A 19,322-nucleotide genomic window follows, 5' to 3' on the forward strand; every position below is an offset into this window, starting at 1 on the left:
CAGCTTTAAAGACCCATTTCCAAGGCGGAGACTGCGCACTGAGGTAAGTCTGAGCCAAGCGCTGCTACAGGTATCAGGTAAAAATTAAGTCAAGGTTCTGAGGCAAATAAACAGCCAGTACCTGGGCTCAGCAAAAGCAAAAACAACCACCCCAAACTAAGCCACATTATAGCGCCGGCGGCCTCTAAGCGTCGCCAACAGAGACCAAATAAAGGCATTCAGCTGATCGGCGCCTGGCTCTTTAAGGAGGCCCCGCCTCTCTCCCGCTTTGCGCCCCGCCCCACCTCGGCGTCCGCGCGCCGCCGGCAAGGAGGAGAGCGGGGAGGCGCGGCACGTGCCGGGATGGGCGTGGCCACCGAGCCAGCATGGCGGCGGAGGCGAGGCGCCGTTAGGGTGGGGCGTGGCTTCGAGTGGGGAAGAGGCGGAGCCAGGGGCGGGGGCGGAGACGGAGGAGAAGGGCCGGAGAGTGAGTCTCACCCAGCCAGCTGAGTTGAGAAAGAGAGAGAGAGGCCGGCGCTGTTTAAGCAACGGCAGGGGAAGGAGACGCGACAACCCCCCCCCCCCACGGTCGGTCAGTTGGTTGAGGCCGTCGCGTGGCCAGTCAGTCGCTGCGTCCGCCCGCAGGTAACGGCTGTTGCTCGCGCCGGGGGGGGCGCGGGGAGGAGGTCGGTCGGGGAGGCGGGTCGCTGAGGAGGTGGGGGCTGCCTGGCTGCCTCCTTCCCGTCTCCCCCCCTCCCTGCTTCGGCGAAGACCCTTGTGCGTGTAGGTGTGGTGTTTTCCCTGCGTGTTTTCTTAACCCACGCGCAAAACGCTCCCCCTCCCCCTTACTTCGCTTGAGGAATAAACAATAACAGCCTCCCCTCCCCCCCAAAAGCAGGCCCCTCCTTCGCGTTGTCACAATAACGTCCTCGCCCTCCTCTTCTCCCCCACCCCCTTGTCCCTTCGCATCATCCCGCGGCGGCCGCAACCCCCCCCCCCCGCCAACTCCTCATCCTCCTCCACATCCTCGAGCGCAATAACAAGCCCTTCTGCTGGAGCTTGGGCGGCCCAGCCTCCTCCTCCTCCTCCTCCAGCCCTGTCCCTCCCCGAGAGCGCAAAAGCCAACGTCGGCCGCAACAACAACGACGACGACACCAACACCACAACGCCCTTTGTGCAGCCTCAGCCGCGTAGAAACTGTAAGCTCTTTCTCTCTCTCTTTTTCTTTCTTTTTCTCTCGCCACCAATGGATCCCTAACCTCAACCAAAAACAGTGAAGGGTCCTGTCGCGCTTGGAAGGCTTGCCGATTTTATTGGGGGCCTTGTTCCGCTGCTGTTACTGTCTTCTTGTAGTGTCTTATGTAGCTGTTGCATGACTAGCAAGTTCTTTGTCGTGTTAAAAAGACTTTCTTTGTTTTCTTCTTCCCCCTTTCTTTACCTTCTCGGAAAGCTGCTTTTCGTGTCCGGACGGCCGAGTCTGTTTGAGATGTTCACAAATAGATCAATTACTATAGCCTCAAACACTTAACAACTGTAAATTACATATGTTGGAAAACAGGTCAGGCTCTGCTTCCGGTCTTTTCCTGCTTTGCTTCTTTCCCCTACCCTGGCTGCTGCATTCTGTGATCCAAAACAGGCCAGGGACAATAACTTTTTCTCTCTCGTTTTGCCTTAAACAGATATTGGCACCTTGCTTTTCAATTCCAGGAGGACACCTGCTCAGAATTATTAGTGCCCCCGTCACTTCGTTGTTCCAAATGCTCTAGTTTTGGATTAGTATGGTCACTTCCTTGATTTATAATCCTGTAAGCAGCCTCAGCGCTCTTCCCATAATTTACAAATGCATATGAGATCAGTATTTCCCGGAGCAGAGTGTTGATAGGAAGTGTTTTTTTTTTGGGGGGGGGGAGAGAGACTGTTGATTTGCTTTTCTGACTGTGTGGTACCAGTGACTTGGGGCCCACAGGTCTCCCTTGTCAGCTGTTTCCTCTTATTTGTTGTCAAATCGCCTGTGCTTCTGGGAAAGTCTCATTCTCAAACCAGACATGGGCAGAACCTTTGCTGATTGGATGTCGTAGGCCATGTGACCAGAATCAGGGTGCGCTCCCTTCCTCCACCACCTTCTTTGTGTGTAATTACTGTTTTGGATAATAAGAGCAGGACTGTATGTTCTGGGTCTTCTGGGGGAGGCGGCAGAAACTCACTCCTCTTGCGGTGCTCTGCAGTGGCTGTTGAAAGAGGAGGATCCTGCTGCAGTGGGGGTGCTGCTGCTGTTAACTGCTCTCTCTCGCTTTACTGTCTACCAAATAGAGCAGCTGCCCAAGTGATTAAAACATTATCAGAGCGGAACAGGCTCTGCTTCCCTTCCCTTCTAATGTTTTAGTTCTTTATCCCCAAGTATGGTTGTATATGACTCCTAATGATTTCTGCATTCTTTATAAAGGGTGGAATTTTTTTATTTAACTGTTGAATAGTGATTTAATTCTTTTTCAGTTCCTTCCTACCTCCCATTCCTGGTGATGTATCCCCTTCTAAAATATCTTAAGGGTCACCATATAATTATGGATATTTAGGGGCTTTATTTTATATATATTACACTGAGCTCAAACTTAAAAAAATTAATTTAGGATGTAGTGTTGATAACATTTAGTACTCAGCATCTCATTGAAATCAATGGCTGGTTCAAACAGAGTTTACCTCATTTTGTTCAGCTTACTGTTGTGCAACAAAGTACATTTTGCAAACATACTGAAAGCATCATATAAAGTTAAGTAACAGTAAAGTGTTTGAAGTACTTTATTTTGATTCTCTTTACAGCAATCCTATAAGACAGGTATATGTGAGGCAGAGAAACATTTGTCATGAGGTAGTGGAAGGAGTGAAATACGAATCAGATACTACCTAATTTTTATTATCAGTCTCTTACTTCTCTATGCCAGTATATAGCACCAGTCTGAAATGCCACAATGCAAACAGCTCTTCTCCCATGATATTGAGAGGAAGAGGAAACATGTATACCACTGTTTTGTACCCTCATACGTGGCCAGGGCATTCTCTGAAGGCACAAGATGCAATCACTTTGCTGCAGCTCTAGATATGATCGGTGTCTGGGTGGGAGACTTCCTGGGAAGTGACTTGTGCAGACTTATTATTCCATAATGGATGAAAAAAGGTAAGGGAAATGGGAAAGGAATTTCCTTTATTTTTTCTGAACTCTGGAACCTGTGGACCAGAGGAAGCCTACGTGTAAGACAATAACCTCAATGATAGCAAAATTATAGAAAGTCAGTGCTCTGTGTTAAGGATTTCCCAGAGTTCTTGGAATTCCAAAGTAGGGGAAACCCTACATTAGAGCTCCCATAGCTTAAATAAGTTGCAAGTTATCTCAAGCATGCGTCTTTTGAAATTGTACTTAAAGGACACATACAACCAATGTATTTTATTTACAGAAAAACAATTTTCATCTTATTCTGGATCTGGACTCTGATACTCCACAAACAACTGTACTTATTTTACATGCCTTTGTATCTTGTTTTGTTTTCTTCTTTTTCTGATGCCCTGTTATAGCTATTTTTCTTATTTTATACCTATTGAAAATGAAATAATATTTACAAAAACCAACCATGCTTTTCTGCTGCTAGAATACTAGTGCAGTTGCCCATAAATGGCTGAGCAGTGGTGGTAGAATTGGGTTAGTCCCAATGCACAGACACCAAATACATTTGGGATCTCTTGAGCTTCATCGTATATGCCGTTGTTTCAATGTAGCGGTGCAGGAGGATACTTTTAACCATGTTTAGCTTTTTAAAAGTCAATAAAATTCCTAACAAAAAATACTACACCATAGACCTGAAAATAGTATGTTAGTCATTTGTGACACTGATTGCTTTAAAAGAAGAACCAGTTATCTTCTTGGTGGAATCAAGTCTTTTATAAGTTGCCCTCCAACTTATGTGCATTTATTTAACTTGTGTGAATTCAACTTTACATGTTTGGCCGGGGGGGGGGGGAGTAAAAAGTGGGGAGCGGGTTTCAGGCAGGAAAATAATTGGCAATCCCTCCATCACACTCATCTTGGGAGAGTGTTCAGACGTGCAGAGAGAGTATGTTTTGACTATACAGTGGTACCTTGGTTCTCGAACCCAATCCGTTCTGGAAGTCCATTCAACATCCAAAACGTTCGAAAACCATGGCTTCTGATTGGCTGATTGGCCCCAGAAACAATGGCAACAGCCGAAATGGATGTTCAACTTCTGAAAGACATTCACAAACCGGAACACTTACTTCTGGGTTTGTGGTGTTTGGGAGCCGATTTGTTTGTCAACTAAGCCGTTCGGGAACCGAGGTACCACTGTACATGATTTTGGCTTTATACACTATCCCTAGAACATAACCCTACATTAGTTAAGTCAGCTGTATTCCATGCAAGGGGTTGTTTAGAAACTTGTGACTATATTTAATTTTGAATTCTTTGTTGTTAGAGTTAACTCTGATTCTCTGTTTCATTTTCTCATCAAAGACAGATAGTGTTAATAACTGGGAAGCAATTTTGTGAGATTTTAAAATGAGTTGCTTAGTGTGTTTACATATACCGTATTTTTCGCTCTATAAGACCACAAGGCGCACCTAGTTTTTGGAGGAGGAAAACAAGGAGAAAAAAAATTCTGAATCTCAGAAGCCAGAACAGCAAGAGGGATCGCTGTGCAGTGAAAGCAGCAATCCCTCTTGCTGTTCTGGCTTCTGGGATAGCTGCGCAGCCTGCAATCGCTCCATAAGACGCACATACATTTCCCCTTACTTTTTAGGAGGGAAAAAGTGAGTCTTATAGAGCAAAAAATACGGTAAGTTGCCATCTCCAACCCTATGAAATTAGTTGTAGTACATCATTTCCATTGACATCTAGTGAAAAGTTCAGTGCACTTTACATGTATAAGTTTCCAAACAGTTATGTATATTGGTGGCATTTAGTGCAGAGGAGCTCATTTTAGAAATTTAAATATTGTGTAAATTGAATAAATATGAGTGTAAAATATCCATTATTTGCTTTATTTTTTTAAAAAAAATAATCAATTACTTTATCTAAAACAAGCATGAGAATTTTAATGCATTGCTGAATGGTGTCTATAAGAATGTGGGAAGGAAAGCATCTCAGTCATAAGTAAAACCTGCACGTGCATGCTGCTTGCAAGGAGGCCTAGGTCTTCTAGGTTTCCATTTTGCAGGAAAGTAGAATACTGTACAGCCAGTATCTTGGACACTTTGTGTTACACTAAGGTTACAGTCGGCAAAATGGAATGTCTAGTTGCCATTTTGGGGTATTGGTGTCTGAAAACAGTCCAGATCCAACGATCCCCAGGCATGTACTTCCAGATGGTGAAGACTGTCGGGCGCCATCCTGGCATTCAGGTATCTTCACTTGGTTGTAAGTGTTCAATAACCAGGAGCAAAATGCACCTGGGTAATTTTGAACACTTGATTGTTCTATTCAGGGGAGTGCCTTTGCCATTAGTAAGATGGCTGGATTTGGATTCTCCAATGTTCTGGGACAATGCATTAGGCTTATTGAAAGGGAAAATACCTTAATTAGGCTTGCTGCATTGTCTAGCCATCTAATGTCTTCTTTAACTGGCTGTGGCTTCCCAGGATCTTGGGCAGAGAGGTATTTCCCAGCATTGTGACCTAAGGTTCCTTTACCTAGATTTGCCTTCTAGTATGTTCATGTATTTAGATCTTTGCTTCCTAATCTGAATAAGTTATGTGCCTTTAAAATTTGCACCAGCTCATTAGAAAGTGGTGCCAGATTTAGAATATAAATATCAGCATGGGGGGGGGGGATAGGGTGTAAACTAGCCTTTTAACTGAGCACAATAATTACATGTAGTCAATGCTAACTTCTTGTTTAAACCTATTCAAGTAGTGGTAGGAATTGCCTTACAGCAGTAAAGAAAAAGGAATGCCCAGTTAGAATGAGTGGTGGCACCAGTTTCAAGAATAACTTAAGTACTTGAACCTGTTTCAATTCATGGAAAAAAGGATCTGTATAAAAGGAAGAAAATGTTGAAAAGTTTAATGATTGGTTGCCCTGAGGCTATGATTTTCTAAATTTAGTCCCTAACATGAATACTCAGATCTTTGTGCTCAAATTGTTCATTTTAATAATAGGTTGTTTATCCAAATTCTACATATAGCCCACACAAGAACAGAAGTGACAATATAAAACAAAAGGAAAGTCACAGTGTGTTTGGATTTCTCTTCTCTCTAGCGCACTCTCTCTTTTCTTTTATGCCCCCCCCCCCGTTAATCACTTCTACTGGGTGGGTTTTGATGGCTTTTTGTTGTTCAGCTTGCATCATTCTTGTGAGCCATTAGTAGTATTTGTTGTTTTATAATATGCATTCAGGATGTATGGTTATAAGTTTATAGGCACCCCATCCCTGGCTATAGCCAATATGTTGGTCAGAGAAGCTTGCTTTCACATAAATTTATTGTGTTCCATTTTAAGCCAGTAATGGAAAACTCTTGCTTATAAACTAGTTTCTCATAAACTTTCAGGCTTAGGGTTGTTGATAAACCCTTTTTAGAAGACATCTGAAGGCAGCCCTGTTTAGGGTGGTTTTTAATGTTTAATGCTGTATTGTGCTTTTAATATTTGGTTGGGAGCTGCCTAGAGTGGGCAGGGTATAAATATATCATTATTATTATTATTATTATTATTATTATTATTAATTGAACTAGGACAGCACTGGGAATATTTGACTTCCCTAATGTAAGTGACAGCTTCTGTTCTTAAGAGTATTTTTCATGGTTTTCATACTTGAGCTTCTTAAGCTTCAGGATAATGGATGATATCCAGTGTTAGTCATACACAGGAGGAGATTCAGCTGGTTCCTCCCACCATTCCTCTGCATCCAACTAGTCCCTGACAACTTGATACCAGGGATTAAACCTGGGACTTTGCATGCAGACATGTTCTATATCATTACGACATAGCCCTTTCCCCAGCTACTCTTTCTCCTTGGGCCCATCCATAGTCTTCTTTCAGCATCTCTGTTTGCTATACTTGGCACAGAACCTATGGGCTAAACTAGATATTTAAAGGATTTTTACCCTGCTCTTCAGTTAAAAAGGCCTCCCAGAATAGCTTGCAAAATTCAGTAGTAGAACAGTCCCTGTCCTCAGGCTTACAATCTAAAAGGCAAGAAGGAAAAAGGATTGAAAGGGGAGAAGAAAAAGCAAATGGACATTAGTTCTTAGAGTTCTTGAAATGATAAACTAGAATGGAAATTGTTCAAGGCCAGGAGGAGCCAAAAGTTGCAGGCTTCTCAACAGAGATAATGGAGAAGCCCTTCTGTCCCATTTCTTCCTCTGCTATAGCCAGTCACATGTGACAATATTCTGACTCCTTGTCAAAGAAAAGCAATTTTGGTTGCTGCAAGTTTCAGCAGAGGATTAGCTGGGATAAGGGGCTGCTGCACAAAATTGATTTTGCTCCCCACTGCTTTTCTATCAGGGCTGTGTGTGTGTGTGTGTGTGTGTGTGTGTGTGTGTGTGTAGAGGAGAATACACAGATTCTGTATTCTAAATGTAGCACTGCTGGATATTTACTCAACAGCTCTTACTGGAAATCTCTAACATAAAAACATGTATTCCATCCCAGCTTTTTTCAAAGGTGTTGACATAAATTGGTGACATTTTCAGCTTTGCTCTTTCTCTCTCCTTTTAGGGCTGTAGCATTCTTTAAAAATGGGCCGGATTTTCTTGGATCATATTGGTGGTACTCGCCTGTTTTCCTGTGCAAATTGTGACACAATCTTGACCAACCGCTCAGAACTCATATCTACTCGCTTCACAGGGGCTACTGGTCGAGCCTTCCTATTTAACAAGGTTAGTTAAAGAGACCTGCAACTCCTTAAGTGCCACCACACTCTGTTCCTGCAGTGCCTGTTATGGTGAAACAGAATTGCACGCTGGAGAACAATGTGAGGTTAACAGTGGCTGAGGTTGTAGACTGCATGCTAAGTGGTTAACAAAATGTGTAGCTGGATCTTTCTGGAAAAAAGTCAGTTCCAGATTTGAAATGGGAAAGTAATAAATGCCGAAGCACTGGAAACAAGAAAGTAAGCAAAGCCAACTTGTGAAATCCTCTTATCATCGTCTGAAAATCAAAGTCACATTTATAGGGAACCAACGGGTGAGAGGGATTATCAGAGGCCTATAATCCATAGTTCATTATAAAACACTAGGCAACTGTATTAATTTAATTAATTAATTAATATAATACGAGTGTTGTCTACTTTTTTCTTTGTAGAGCTCCTTTCAAATTTCCCCAAAATCAGTGGTTTGCTGTATTAGGTTGGGGCAGTTTTAAAACCTGGCACTGTCAGCTTTGGCAGCAGCTGTACTGGTCTGGATGCAGCCAGAGTGCTTCTTTCACAGAGTGCCCCAGGAAGGTCATTACTGTTAATGTGTCCTTGCAGTTAGAGATGAAGGCCCTGTAGGCAATTCCTCTGTAGATTAACTACATCTCAAATTCTTTCTATCCCTTTTATCTGCTACAGGTAGTAAATCTGCAGTACAGTGAAGTCCAGGATCGGGTCATGCTCACTGGACGCCACATGGTTCGTGATGTGAGCTGCAAGAACTGCAACAGCAAGCTAGGCTGGATCTATGAATTTGCCACTGAAGACAGCCAGCGGTATAAGGAGGGCCGTGTTATCTTGGAAAGAGCTCTAGTCCGAGAGAGCGAGGGGTTTGAGGAGCATGTTCCATCTGATAACTCATGAATGAACATCTCAGTTGTCTCCAGGCTTTCTCTGTTGAAACTTTAAAAAGAGAAAAATCAACAACAAAAAATATACTTACATACACTGTCACCTTAGCATCAGCGTTGGATTCATGAACTAGAGAGTGGGAAAGATTGTGAGAGAATTTCAGACGGAACTTTCCTTTATTTCTTTCTCCTTTTTTATCCCTTTCAGTTCATAGGGAATGTTGAATGGATGTTGTAACTAAGCTTTTTCTCTTAAAGTCTCAGATATGTAAGCATTTGAAGTTACAAATCCTCTGAAAGCAATTTGGAATATTTCTTTCATTTGAGAGAATACAGTTGGATTTTAGCTTGTAAAACCTGTTACATCAAAAGGAAAATTTTAAGTGTAGCAATCTTTTAATTTATTTCAATTTTTTGTCCTTCCTTTTAATTCGATTTTAGCCAGACTTTTCACCTGATCTGCTGGCTTAAGAGGTCCGAATTTATGATGAGTGCTAAAGGTTCAGTGTTTAGTCCAGTTTGTGCTGGCCGTTGATTCATATTCTTGTTGGGGTTCATTGGTAGTACAGAGCCTGTGCTTGTCTGTACCTTTTTTTTTTTTTTTGTAACCCAATTTTTTTTTCATTCCTCATTTACCTAAGCACCCCTTCCACCATAAGGCTGGTGTTGACTTTTTTTTTAATAGGGCAAAACTGCTTGTCTTCTCAGTTTCCTGATGTAACTTACCTAATTATATAGACAAATGGCTGTCCAGTCTTGTGTTGCTTCAGAACTATGTAGGTAGTGATGGGTGGGACTTGAGCAGTTGCTGCAGCTTTTTTTTGTTTTGTTTATTTGTTTGTTTCTTGGCTGACTTCCTTAAATAGAAAAGTTGCAACTCCTAATCTGAGAGTTTCCCTCCTTTTTAATCCATAGCTTTGCATTAGAAACCTAACTATAAGGAAGAAGGGCATGCCAGCATGTACCGCCATGCATACAACTAGGCATCTGATCTAAATCTGTTTAAATGGCTAACAACTTGTCTTCAAATGCTGCTTCTGATATCAAAGCTCTTACTCTTAGTTGCATCTTTCCATTGTGGTGCTGCACCTTTACTGCTTTCACCAGCAGAAGTTCATCTGGCTGTACTTAGTCACAGGTTATCTGTTGCTTCCTGTAGCAGTTACTTGTGTTGCAATACTGGATCTTGCTCACCCGAAAAACCTTTCTGTAGACTCTTTACTCAGGGGTGCCCAAATGTTGCTGCCAGCATGGCCTGCCAAGCTACATTTCTTGGAAGTCCAAGACCTGCATCTTAAAAATATTAATCACAATTTTGTACTCTCCTTGTCAGTACCAGTTACTTCCTAGACAAGGTTTTTGCCTTACTGTAATTGATCCTCAGCAATCAGATAGCACCTGTTAAGTTCTGCCACTGAGCAAGGAATGCAAATAAAGCATCCATATATCTGGAGGATCAGTAGTCCTTACTTCAGTCCTAACCACACTTGCACAGGCTGGGGTGAGGGGTTGCCTTTGCAAGTGCCTTTAGGAATACTGTTCCATGAGCAATGCCTCCCATATATAACTTGCAGACTGGATGAGGAGTTGTATCTTGCACTCCACATGTGGCATTCTGGCCATTGAGCTGTAGTTTGGGCACCCCTCTTAGCTTGATAAGTAGCTCTAATATGCAACTTAGAGGGGCAACATGTAGATTTGTGTACTGGAGCTAAGTCAAATCAGGATACTTAAACAATAGTGTACTTGTGCCTCAGATGAGTAAACTTTACTATGGATTTCAGTTGTTCCCGATTATTTTAGTAACTTAACTGGCAACTTGTGATTGGCAGTCCTTGATGTACTCTACATGTATTTTTGATGTTGCAGTACAATAAAGTATGTTTTGTCCTGCATGGTCTCCAGCTCTATGCTTCACTGGCAAGAACACTTCTTGAGACTTTTTTTTTTTTTTTTTTTTGCTTGTTTTAAATATACAAATGTAAGGAAGGAATGGCAGATATTTACAGTGGAAGGAGATAGCTGTTGTTGTATATTGCAACACAGCTTGGTTGGAACAGTCTGCCTGGCTTCCTGTAATCTCTTTTTGTTCTCTGCAGGCCAAAATAAAACCTTCCTTCTCAGGTGCGAGCTATCACAGCAAAAAATTATTTTGTTTTTTAAAGGGTGAGTTATTACAAGTAGGTAAAGCAACATGGATTGCTGTTTTCAATGGAGTAGGGTGCATAGCAGATTCATTTCTATTTAGACAGTACATACCTTTTTGACTACAAACATGCATCTGTTAAAATTGTCCACCTTCCGCTCCTCCTCAGAATCGGATACTGTAGGATGATCAGCTGTTCTGTTTGACTTAGTTTGGTTCCATATAATAAAATTTCTTACTTCAGATTGCCATAGCTTTCTAGAATCATATTCAACAACCATAAATACATCAATATATTATAAAGACTCTCCTCCCTGCAAGAGAGGGGAGTGGTTGTGGGCAGGAGCCGAGCACCGCCCCTAGCAGGGGGCGTTAGCCCCCTGCCTCCATCTCACCTGGCTGGCGCCCATGCCCCTCGGCGGGCATCCAACCAGGTGCCTGAGAGGGGGCGTGTTCAGCAGCCTTTTGCTGCGGCGCCAGCCTCTCTCCGGCCTCATTCTTCGTCGTCTCACCGCGACGAATACATCAATATATTATAATATCCCACTTGTGATTCCCAGCAACTGGTATTCTGTGGTATATTGCCTTCAGCCTGGAGAACATAGCTGTTGTTGCCAGTAGCCACAGATAGCCTTATACACCATGAGTTTTTCTAATCCTCTTAAGGGCCATTACTTTTAACTTTTATTTATTTGTTTCATAAGTGTCTCAAATCACTATTCAAAATGCAATATCCTGCCCCCTCACAGTGGTTTGCTACATGTATAATAATGTAAAACCATATAAAATATAAACGAGACCTAGATGGTGCCTTGAGTGGATTGCAGCATCTATTGTTCCTGTTTCCATCATATACCCTGGGGGTTTGGTGGGGAGAGACAGAAAGAGTTGTTGTGGGTCTGCTGCAAAGTTTTCCAGAACATAACCCAACTAATGCATCCGTGGCTGCAAGACACAGCACTAGCTGATTGGTACCCAAGGCTGTCCTGTTTCTTTGGCTTTATAATGTAGCAATGGGGAAGCAGTACATCTGCTCAAGGCCAGAATACAAGAGCCCAACAGGGATAAACATCTTACCCAGCAAATAAATGTTTGGGAACAAAAAATATCAGCTGGAACCCCTGATCCAAGAGTGAGATAGTGCAGGGATAGATAGCTGGAAAAACAACAGTTTGTGCCAAATCAACCAGCTGTTGTGTGTTTTTTTTAAAAAAAGATTTGATTGAATTGTTATGTCCACTTAGGGAAGATTGAAAATAATGCTAATAAAAGGAAGGAGCCCTTGGATGTGGCATACATTAGGGCTTGGAAAGCTGATTCATTTCTGTACTGCACAGCTAAAGCAGAGGAAATCCACTTAATGGATTTCTGTTCTCAGGCCTGTATGTAATAGCTCATTAGAGGAAATACTCCATGCCAACATTTTGGAGCAGCTTCAGCACTCCGCAGTAAGATGCAGTGCCATATTTCTCTGCGTGCTTATTAGACAAGACAGCAGTGGGATGCTTCCTTTGGATCTGCACTGAAAAATAACTGTAAATAACAATCTTGAGGGTTTCCAGAGTAGTAGTCTTGTTAGTCTTGCAGAAAAGGAAGTCTTGTGGCACCTCAAAGCTGCTATTTTTGGTGAAAAACATATCTTTCTACCTGCCTTGCCCCACCCCCTGGCCCTGGGACTCCTCATGAGGGAGCTGTTCCTGGAGAAAGAACAGTGAGGGGAGAGACTTCGTCAGCTTGTAAACCGCCTTGAGTATTGTAAGATAGAAAGACAGTATACAAATAAAAAATGATGATGATGATGATGTGGGCCCCGGGCTGACAACTTGTGCCACTATTTTTTGAAAATCTAGTAATAATAATAATAATAATTAATAATAATAAAATTTATACCCCGCCCATCTGGCTGGCTTCCAACAAAATATTAAAAATACATTAAAACAGTCATTAAAAACTTCCCTAAACAGCTGTTTCAGATGTCTTCTAAATATCAGATAGTTGTTTATTTCTTTGACATCTGATAGGAGGGCATTCCACAGGACAGGCGCCACTACCAAAGAGGCCCTCTGCCCAGCGGCGGAGCTTCATGCTCTGGCACCGGGGGGTGGAGAGCAGGCAGGGGCGGGGCGGGGCATGGCGCACCACCCGCAGGGGCGTGGTACTCGTCCTGGGGGTGTGGTGCCCAGTGCGGGCGGGGGTAGCTGCAATGGCACCCCACCGGGATCGCGCTGCTGGGGGCGGTGTGCTCCCCCCACACTCCTCTTCCTCTGCCAGTGCCTCTGCCTGGTTCCCTGTGTCCTCACTTCTTGCAGTGAGGGCCACAAGGCCCTTGAAGCTGGACCTCAGTGTCTGGGGGTGGAGATGCTCCGTCAGGTACACTGGGCCGAGGCCATTTAGGAGGTCTTTCAAGACCAGTGTTATGTGGTCTCGGCAGCCGCTCCCAGTCACCAGTCTAGCTGCTGCATTTGGGATTAGTTGTAGTTTCGGGTCACCTTCAAAGGTTGCCCCACATACAGCGTGTTGCAATAGTCCAAACGGGAGATAACCAGAGCATGCACCACTCTGGCGAGACAGACTGCGGGTAAGTAGGGTCTCAGCCTGCATACAATCTGTCAATCTACTAGCAAGCCAGATTCAAGGTCCTTGTATTTACAAAACCCTGAACAACTTAGGTCCAAGCTGTCTTAGGAACCACCTGAAGCCTTATATCCCAGCTGGATCCCTGAGAAAATCTGCAGGAGTGTTGTTGGTCGTCCTCCAAACTGGCGAGATTCATTTGACAGCAGCAAGAAACTGAGCCTTTCGTGTTGTCCTCAGTTTTGTGGATTACTCTTTCATTAAAGATTTAGCAGGCGCATTCTGTTTTAATTTTTAAATGCCTGCTGAAAACTTTTCTGCCAGGTTTCTGCAGGCAATTAAGAATGCACATTTCCACAATAGCTGATTTCTGAATTTAACATTTTTGTTTTTTGTCGCATGGTTTTATGCATAACTGTTGTAAACCACAATGATAATTTTCATAAATATGGTATACTGTATACTTTTTAAAATATAAAATAACTACACTAGATTAATCCATTGAGGGACTGCATCTGTATGGAGAATGCGTATAAGTGACATCACACACACATGCCCCTATCAGTTCTAGGAGCACATAAACATCAGGATGCACACACACTCCGTTGCAATAGTTATTGTAGCTTTGATTGGGCCCTGACTGCAGGCAGAAAATTGCTCCTTTTGCAAAGCTAATTATAGTCCCCTGCAAATAGCTCTCTCTTCGGCTGTTAAATCACAGCTATCTGTATTCCATTAACCTGCGCCGAACAGAGAACCGACTGCATTTACTGCGTGCTTGCATGGCAATGGTTAACTGAGCTGGCGAGATTCTGCTTACCTCAACAAAACCAGCCGCAGTGAGAAAGGGAAAACAATGAATGGGTGGAGATGAACAGCCCGTCAGAGAAAGAGCTATGCATTCCGGCTAGTGCAGTCCAGGCTGCTGCAATGACAGTCTGAAGGTTGTAGCAGCCTCTGGAATCTGCATTCAAACTGAACACCAGCCTTCGCTTGCAAGTGGAGGCCCCCCCCCCTTTTCTTTTTGGCACAAAAGGGCTTGTTCACCATTGGGACTTCCGAGACATGGCCAGTAACCAGGCCAGCTTACAGGATGACCAGAGCAGGCATTGCAAGTTCTTATCCTATATGTTTTACCAAGCTGTCAGAGATCACAAACCTGTCTGGATGCTGGAAGACATGAGGACTATGGAGTATTTCTACTGGGAAGAAAATGCCAGCCTGAGGACCTATTCCCCTTCCGAAGCCCTGCTCTACGCCGTGGTTCACAACCACCTGCCTTATGCCCAGTACCTGCTGTCTCATTTTCCGGAGGAGGCTCTCAAAGTCCCCGGGGAACATTTCTGCTATTGCCCTTCCTCTGCTCCTCACTTGGCCATGGCTGTCACCTACGACAGGAGAGACATTCTGGGGCTGATCATCAGCATCTCCCACAAGCTGCCCAGCCTGAACTCCTACATCAACCGAACCGGCTGCTTCCACCTGGAAGATGGGAAGACCCCTCTGCATCTCGCCTGCGAGCTCCTGAGGTCAGAGACGGTTCTGATCCTCCTGGGGAACGGGGCCTCTCCCAGGATAGAGGACAGCAAAGGACTGACACCGCTGGATGTCATCTTGGAGCAGATGTGGGACTCGAAAGTCAACGTGGCGTCCAAAAAGCTCTGCCTCGATTACCTCTTGCTTTTCATGCCCAGCCCTCGGTTCAAGATGAGGAAGGTGCTGCAAGAGCACCCAGAACACTGGGCAGTTCTGCTAGGGGAGGACAAGTTCAATAGCCTGGTGGGGAACATGCCTGCATCTTTATACCTGCAAGCTATGCAAACCATCCTTCAGACTCTCCCACCCTCCCATTTCCCTAAAAGCATCCAGGAACTTCCTATACCTCAGGCATTAAAGCCCCTGCCTCGCTTCGGCAAGCAGCACCCAACAAAAAATATGGTAAATGTTTTTCCATGATGTTATGCTTTTTTTTAAAAAAAATGTCACATTCAAATTGTATAATTTGTTCAGGTGGGGTTTTCAAAGGTGCTTCAGGCTGCAAACCAAACCCCCAGTGCACTTCCACTTGAGCTAAATAGGACTGCTCTCAAGTAGGATTGCTGCCTTAGGGGGATTTGCTGCCCAGTTATTACTGAATTGGTATCAAAATCTGGGCTACTGTTTGATGCCGCTGAAAATCCCAGCCTTAGTATATGTTGTCAAATGAAATCTCTCTATTTTTTTCAGATTAAAAAACCCCTCCCATTCTGTGCATGTGAAAATATTACATTGAGCTGAATGTACATTTTGCTCGCTGAAATCAGTGTAGCAGCACTCCTGATTTATTGTTTGTATTTTATGTAAATTATCCAGGTTTTGCATTGTTGTTATTATTTAAAAGGCACTGTTTTCACAAGGCATTATATGGACCAGGGTCCCAATCCTGTACATTGCTTGATGCCTTAACTTCTATTAACATCACTGAGTTTTAAGGATCATAACTCTATGCAGGATTGCAGCCTACCAGATCACTGTGCTGTTAGGGGAGCGTGTGGTGGGGGTTAAAGGAGGAACTCTTTTTAAGTTTTCTCAAGTGCTGCATAATGAATCAGCAGTTATGATCATAAATGTCTTGGCCTTCAGTGCTCCTGCAGTGGTGAGGAGTCCCTCTGGCTGCAGGATACTCTTGTGTCACCTTAAAACATTGAGCCTTTCTAGCAAAAGCTAGGTAGGTTGGTGGTGTGGTGGAAAGGACCCAATGAAACCTACACAGATGGAATTCCTTTTCAAAGCTGAGTGGTAGGGGAAAGACCAATTTCCACGGCACATCACAATGTGCCAGACATACCCTTACCCTCCCCTTTCCTCTCTGCTCACAGTGTCACAGTAGTTTCAAGAGTGAGCATGCCTACAAAGGAAGATGCGGCATGGTCCTTAATGCTAGAGACCTTCAGTGGCTGCTTGTATTTTTTTCACTGCAAGAAGCAATGCAATATTAGACAGCTGATGCCCCCCCCCTTCCCTGCAAGAAATGCAGTGCGATCCTTGCAGTTGCTGAGAAAGAATGCTGGCAGCCTTCGCCCTCCAGATGTCTTGAGCTACATCTCCCATCGGTCCCAGCCAGTGTGAGGGCTTTTGACTTAGGAAAAAGGGACTCTGCCCACCTTAGAGGATGAGACCTTGTGAGTGAATGTACGAAGGTCACCATCGTCAACCAAAGAGTTTGGCCTGTTTGCCTGTAGACAGGCTGCTCCTGCCTCTCTGCCCATCCCAACTTATCTCCCCCACCCAACCATGACCACTGATGTAACCTGCCTAAATAACGACCCATCAGCATTCCTTCAAGGTGCACAATCTCTGCAGCTCCAGGTGCATGGTTTCTGTTTTTTGTTTGTTCATTCGTTCATTTTACCTCTGCCGGAAAGGATTTGTCCACGTTGTAGATGGGCAACACATGTTTGCTCCTCTGATTTTGGATCGCATGCTGTTTTCAGCAAGGCATCTCTGGCCAGAAGAACACTGAACATCAAGGGATGGGCCTTGATGCTTTTCTGGAAAGAGAAGAACGAGAGGCTCTCTCTCCTCCCCCCCCCCATCCACAACCCCAGAATTCCACAAAGAAAAGCCAAACAGACTGGCAGATGAACCTTACCTCAACACAGGTGCCAGGTGAGCAGCCGCCACTGCACTTGGAGGCAGCAGGCTGGCTTAGGGGTTGCAAGGTGGGTTGTGTAGCTGCCGCTCCCCCCCTCTGTCTGAGGCACCTGTCTCACTCTGCCTTATGGTGGGGCCAGTCCTGAGTGACAGCCTGGCCCTAAGCATGTTTCCTGGGAAGCAACTTGTATGGAAATGGAGGGGAGCTGCTTCCTCCTGAACAGGCTTAGAAGCAAGTTCTGAAACCCTGCACAGCCCCTGCTAGTCTGTGAGTACAGTGCTGAGCTCTATGGACCGAGTGGTCTGATTAAGCATCTGGCAGCTTCGTACAATCCTATGTACTTTGGAAACGGGGCTAAAGCATTTTTCTTAAGGCAACTTGGCTTGATAATAATCATTGCTCTCTATAAAGCTGACCTGTTTTTCACAGATAGGTCCAAATTCCACGATAATGGGCAATGAGAAGCGGTCCCTTTAATGTAAATGCCTAAGAAGACTCAGAATTTGAAACAGAGAATAGTCAGTGCAATTTCATCCTTGTGAACAAATGAGCAGGACTTTGCTGTGTCTAGTGGATGCATAGGAGCTGGTGCCCTAGCATACGCCAGGCACGTTGAGGATACTATCTCAGTCTTTGAAATTTACCTCTGCAACAAAATGTAAGCTATGTGTTCTAGTAGAGCCAGTGGGTTTGAACAGATCTACATGATTCGCAAGAATCTCCTATTACGTTCTGGTATTGGCAACTCCCCACAGGTACTTGACAAATCAGACCAAATGCCCCAATCTAGCCCAGCATTTTGTTCTCAAAGCCAGCCAAATGCCTATGCGAAGCCCGTCTAGAGGACATGAGCACAGCAGCACCTGCCCCCCGCCAGCTCTGTGACATAATCCTGCAGCAAACTGAGAATTTGTGCCTGCTGAACTTCTGCCATATAGCTCTTAAGGGCGCAAGAGCACCTTAAAAAACTAACAAACAAAAAACAGACAGTTCAGTATCCCTCTTCCTTTCCATGATTAAATCCTCAGGACCCTCCCTCCAGCATTTTGAAGTTCACAGGGTTGCCTTAGCCTTACCCCACCTATGTGAGGACATAAAGGAGAGGCATCTAGGAAACTTTAGCAGTACATTTCTGATACAGCAAAACAGAACCAGTTTCTAGCCAACCAGCCACACAGACAACACAACTAAATGCCATCCAGAGTAAAGAATGTTTTAAATGAACTAGGCAACAAACGCACACGTGTGTGTGTGTGTGTGTGTACACTTGAATCAAGCAATGCTAAAATAATAATCAAATGGCAAATAAAGCCCACATCAATAAAGCTAACCATGTTGCAGCAGGCAATCTAATAAATCTCATTTTGGTGAAAAATGATAAGGGAAAATGTATCTGAAATATCGCCACACAATACTATCAATTATCTTGCTTTATATTATATGCACCCTATCCTAGCAAACATTTCGAATGCAAGACCCTCTTTAATCATTGGAAAATGACACATCCTTTAAATTGTTGTCCCCCTCGCCCCATATTGTATTAGCCACAGCAGACAAATTTGGCAGCAATTCCCTGCAGTCTTGTCGCTGCTCAGAGTTTCCTTCCTTCTTACAGAAGGGAGAATGATTAGGGTAGTATTATACGCTTCCTAAGCCAGTCTCACAGAAGATTTAGAGGTGTGTCTAACCATATCTTTGCAGCAGCCTCCAAAGTCAGACTAAGAACAAAGGAACCGCTATCCACTGTGACTGATCTACAGAACAACAGAGGGGTTGTTGGGACTGGACCCCAGCCTTTGCCAAAGAGACACCAGCTGTTGGAATCTGTGGGGAAAGGGCTGGGTCTGGTGTTATTTTCATTCCTCTTGCAGCTGCAGCTTCTAATTTGGATGTCAGCAAAGATGGGAACAAGGGTAGCATTCTTTAAGCAAGCGCTATTTAGGAATAATCCCACAAGGGAGATATCTGCACACTGTTTTCGACCGGATAAAATCTCCCTGAATGAACCAAACCTTAAAAAATCCAATCCAAATTCAAACAGAATTTAAAGGTCAAGGATGAAACTGAAGGAGGTTCAGGATGAAATCCATGGTCACTGATAGGCATTGATGAGAGGAGATGAAGCGTACTTTTAGACCGGGAAGAGAATGGAAGATTGCAAAGTTACAGAATAGAGGCCACTGTTTGCTTTCAGGCACAAGTCAGCAGCCTGCGAAAGC

At 44.0% G+C, this 19,322-nt stretch overlaps 2 protein-coding genes across 8 annotated transcripts; both read left to right on the forward strand.

The window, feature by feature from the left end:
• The first annotated feature begins 425 nt into the window (after positions 1–425).
• On the forward strand, positions 426–10,642 carry YPEL5 (yippee like 5). 7 transcript variants are annotated; one of them, XM_028724469.2, is made up of 4 exons: positions 426–624; positions 1,659–1,784; positions 7,703–7,863; positions 8,538–10,642. In XM_028724469.2, the coding sequence occupies exons 3-4, from the start codon at positions 7,723–7,725 to the stop codon at positions 8,760–8,762; spliced, it is 366 nt and encodes a 121-aa protein (XP_028580302.1). In that variant the 5' UTR covers positions 426–624; positions 1,659–1,784; positions 7,703–7,722; the 3' UTR covers positions 8,763–10,642. The 7 variants fall into 7 exon arrangements, with proteins under 7 accessions (XP_028580302.1, XP_028580300.1, XP_028580301.1 ...); XM_028724465.2 differs by lacking the exon at positions 426–624 and adding an exon at positions 637–1,178; XM_028724467.2 differs by lacking the exon at positions 1,659–1,784 and having other exon boundaries at positions 429–624.
• Positions 10,643–13,248: 2,606 nt separating this feature from the next.
• LOC114594589 (ankyrin repeat domain-containing protein 9-like) lies at positions 13,249–15,896 on the forward strand. Its single transcript, XM_077925634.1, has one exon. The coding sequence runs from the start codon at positions 14,535–14,537 to the stop codon at positions 15,423–15,425; it is 891 nt and encodes a 296-aa protein (XP_077781760.1). The 5' UTR covers positions 13,249–14,534; the 3' UTR covers positions 15,426–15,896.
• Positions 15,897–19,322: the final 3,426 nt, after the last annotated feature.

The sequence above is a fragment of the Podarcis muralis genome, chromosome 3, assembly GCF_964188315.1.
Source record: "Podarcis muralis chromosome 3, rPodMur119.hap1.1, whole genome shotgun sequence".
NCBI lineage: Eukaryota > Metazoa > Chordata > Lepidosauria > Squamata > Lacertidae > Podarcis > Podarcis muralis.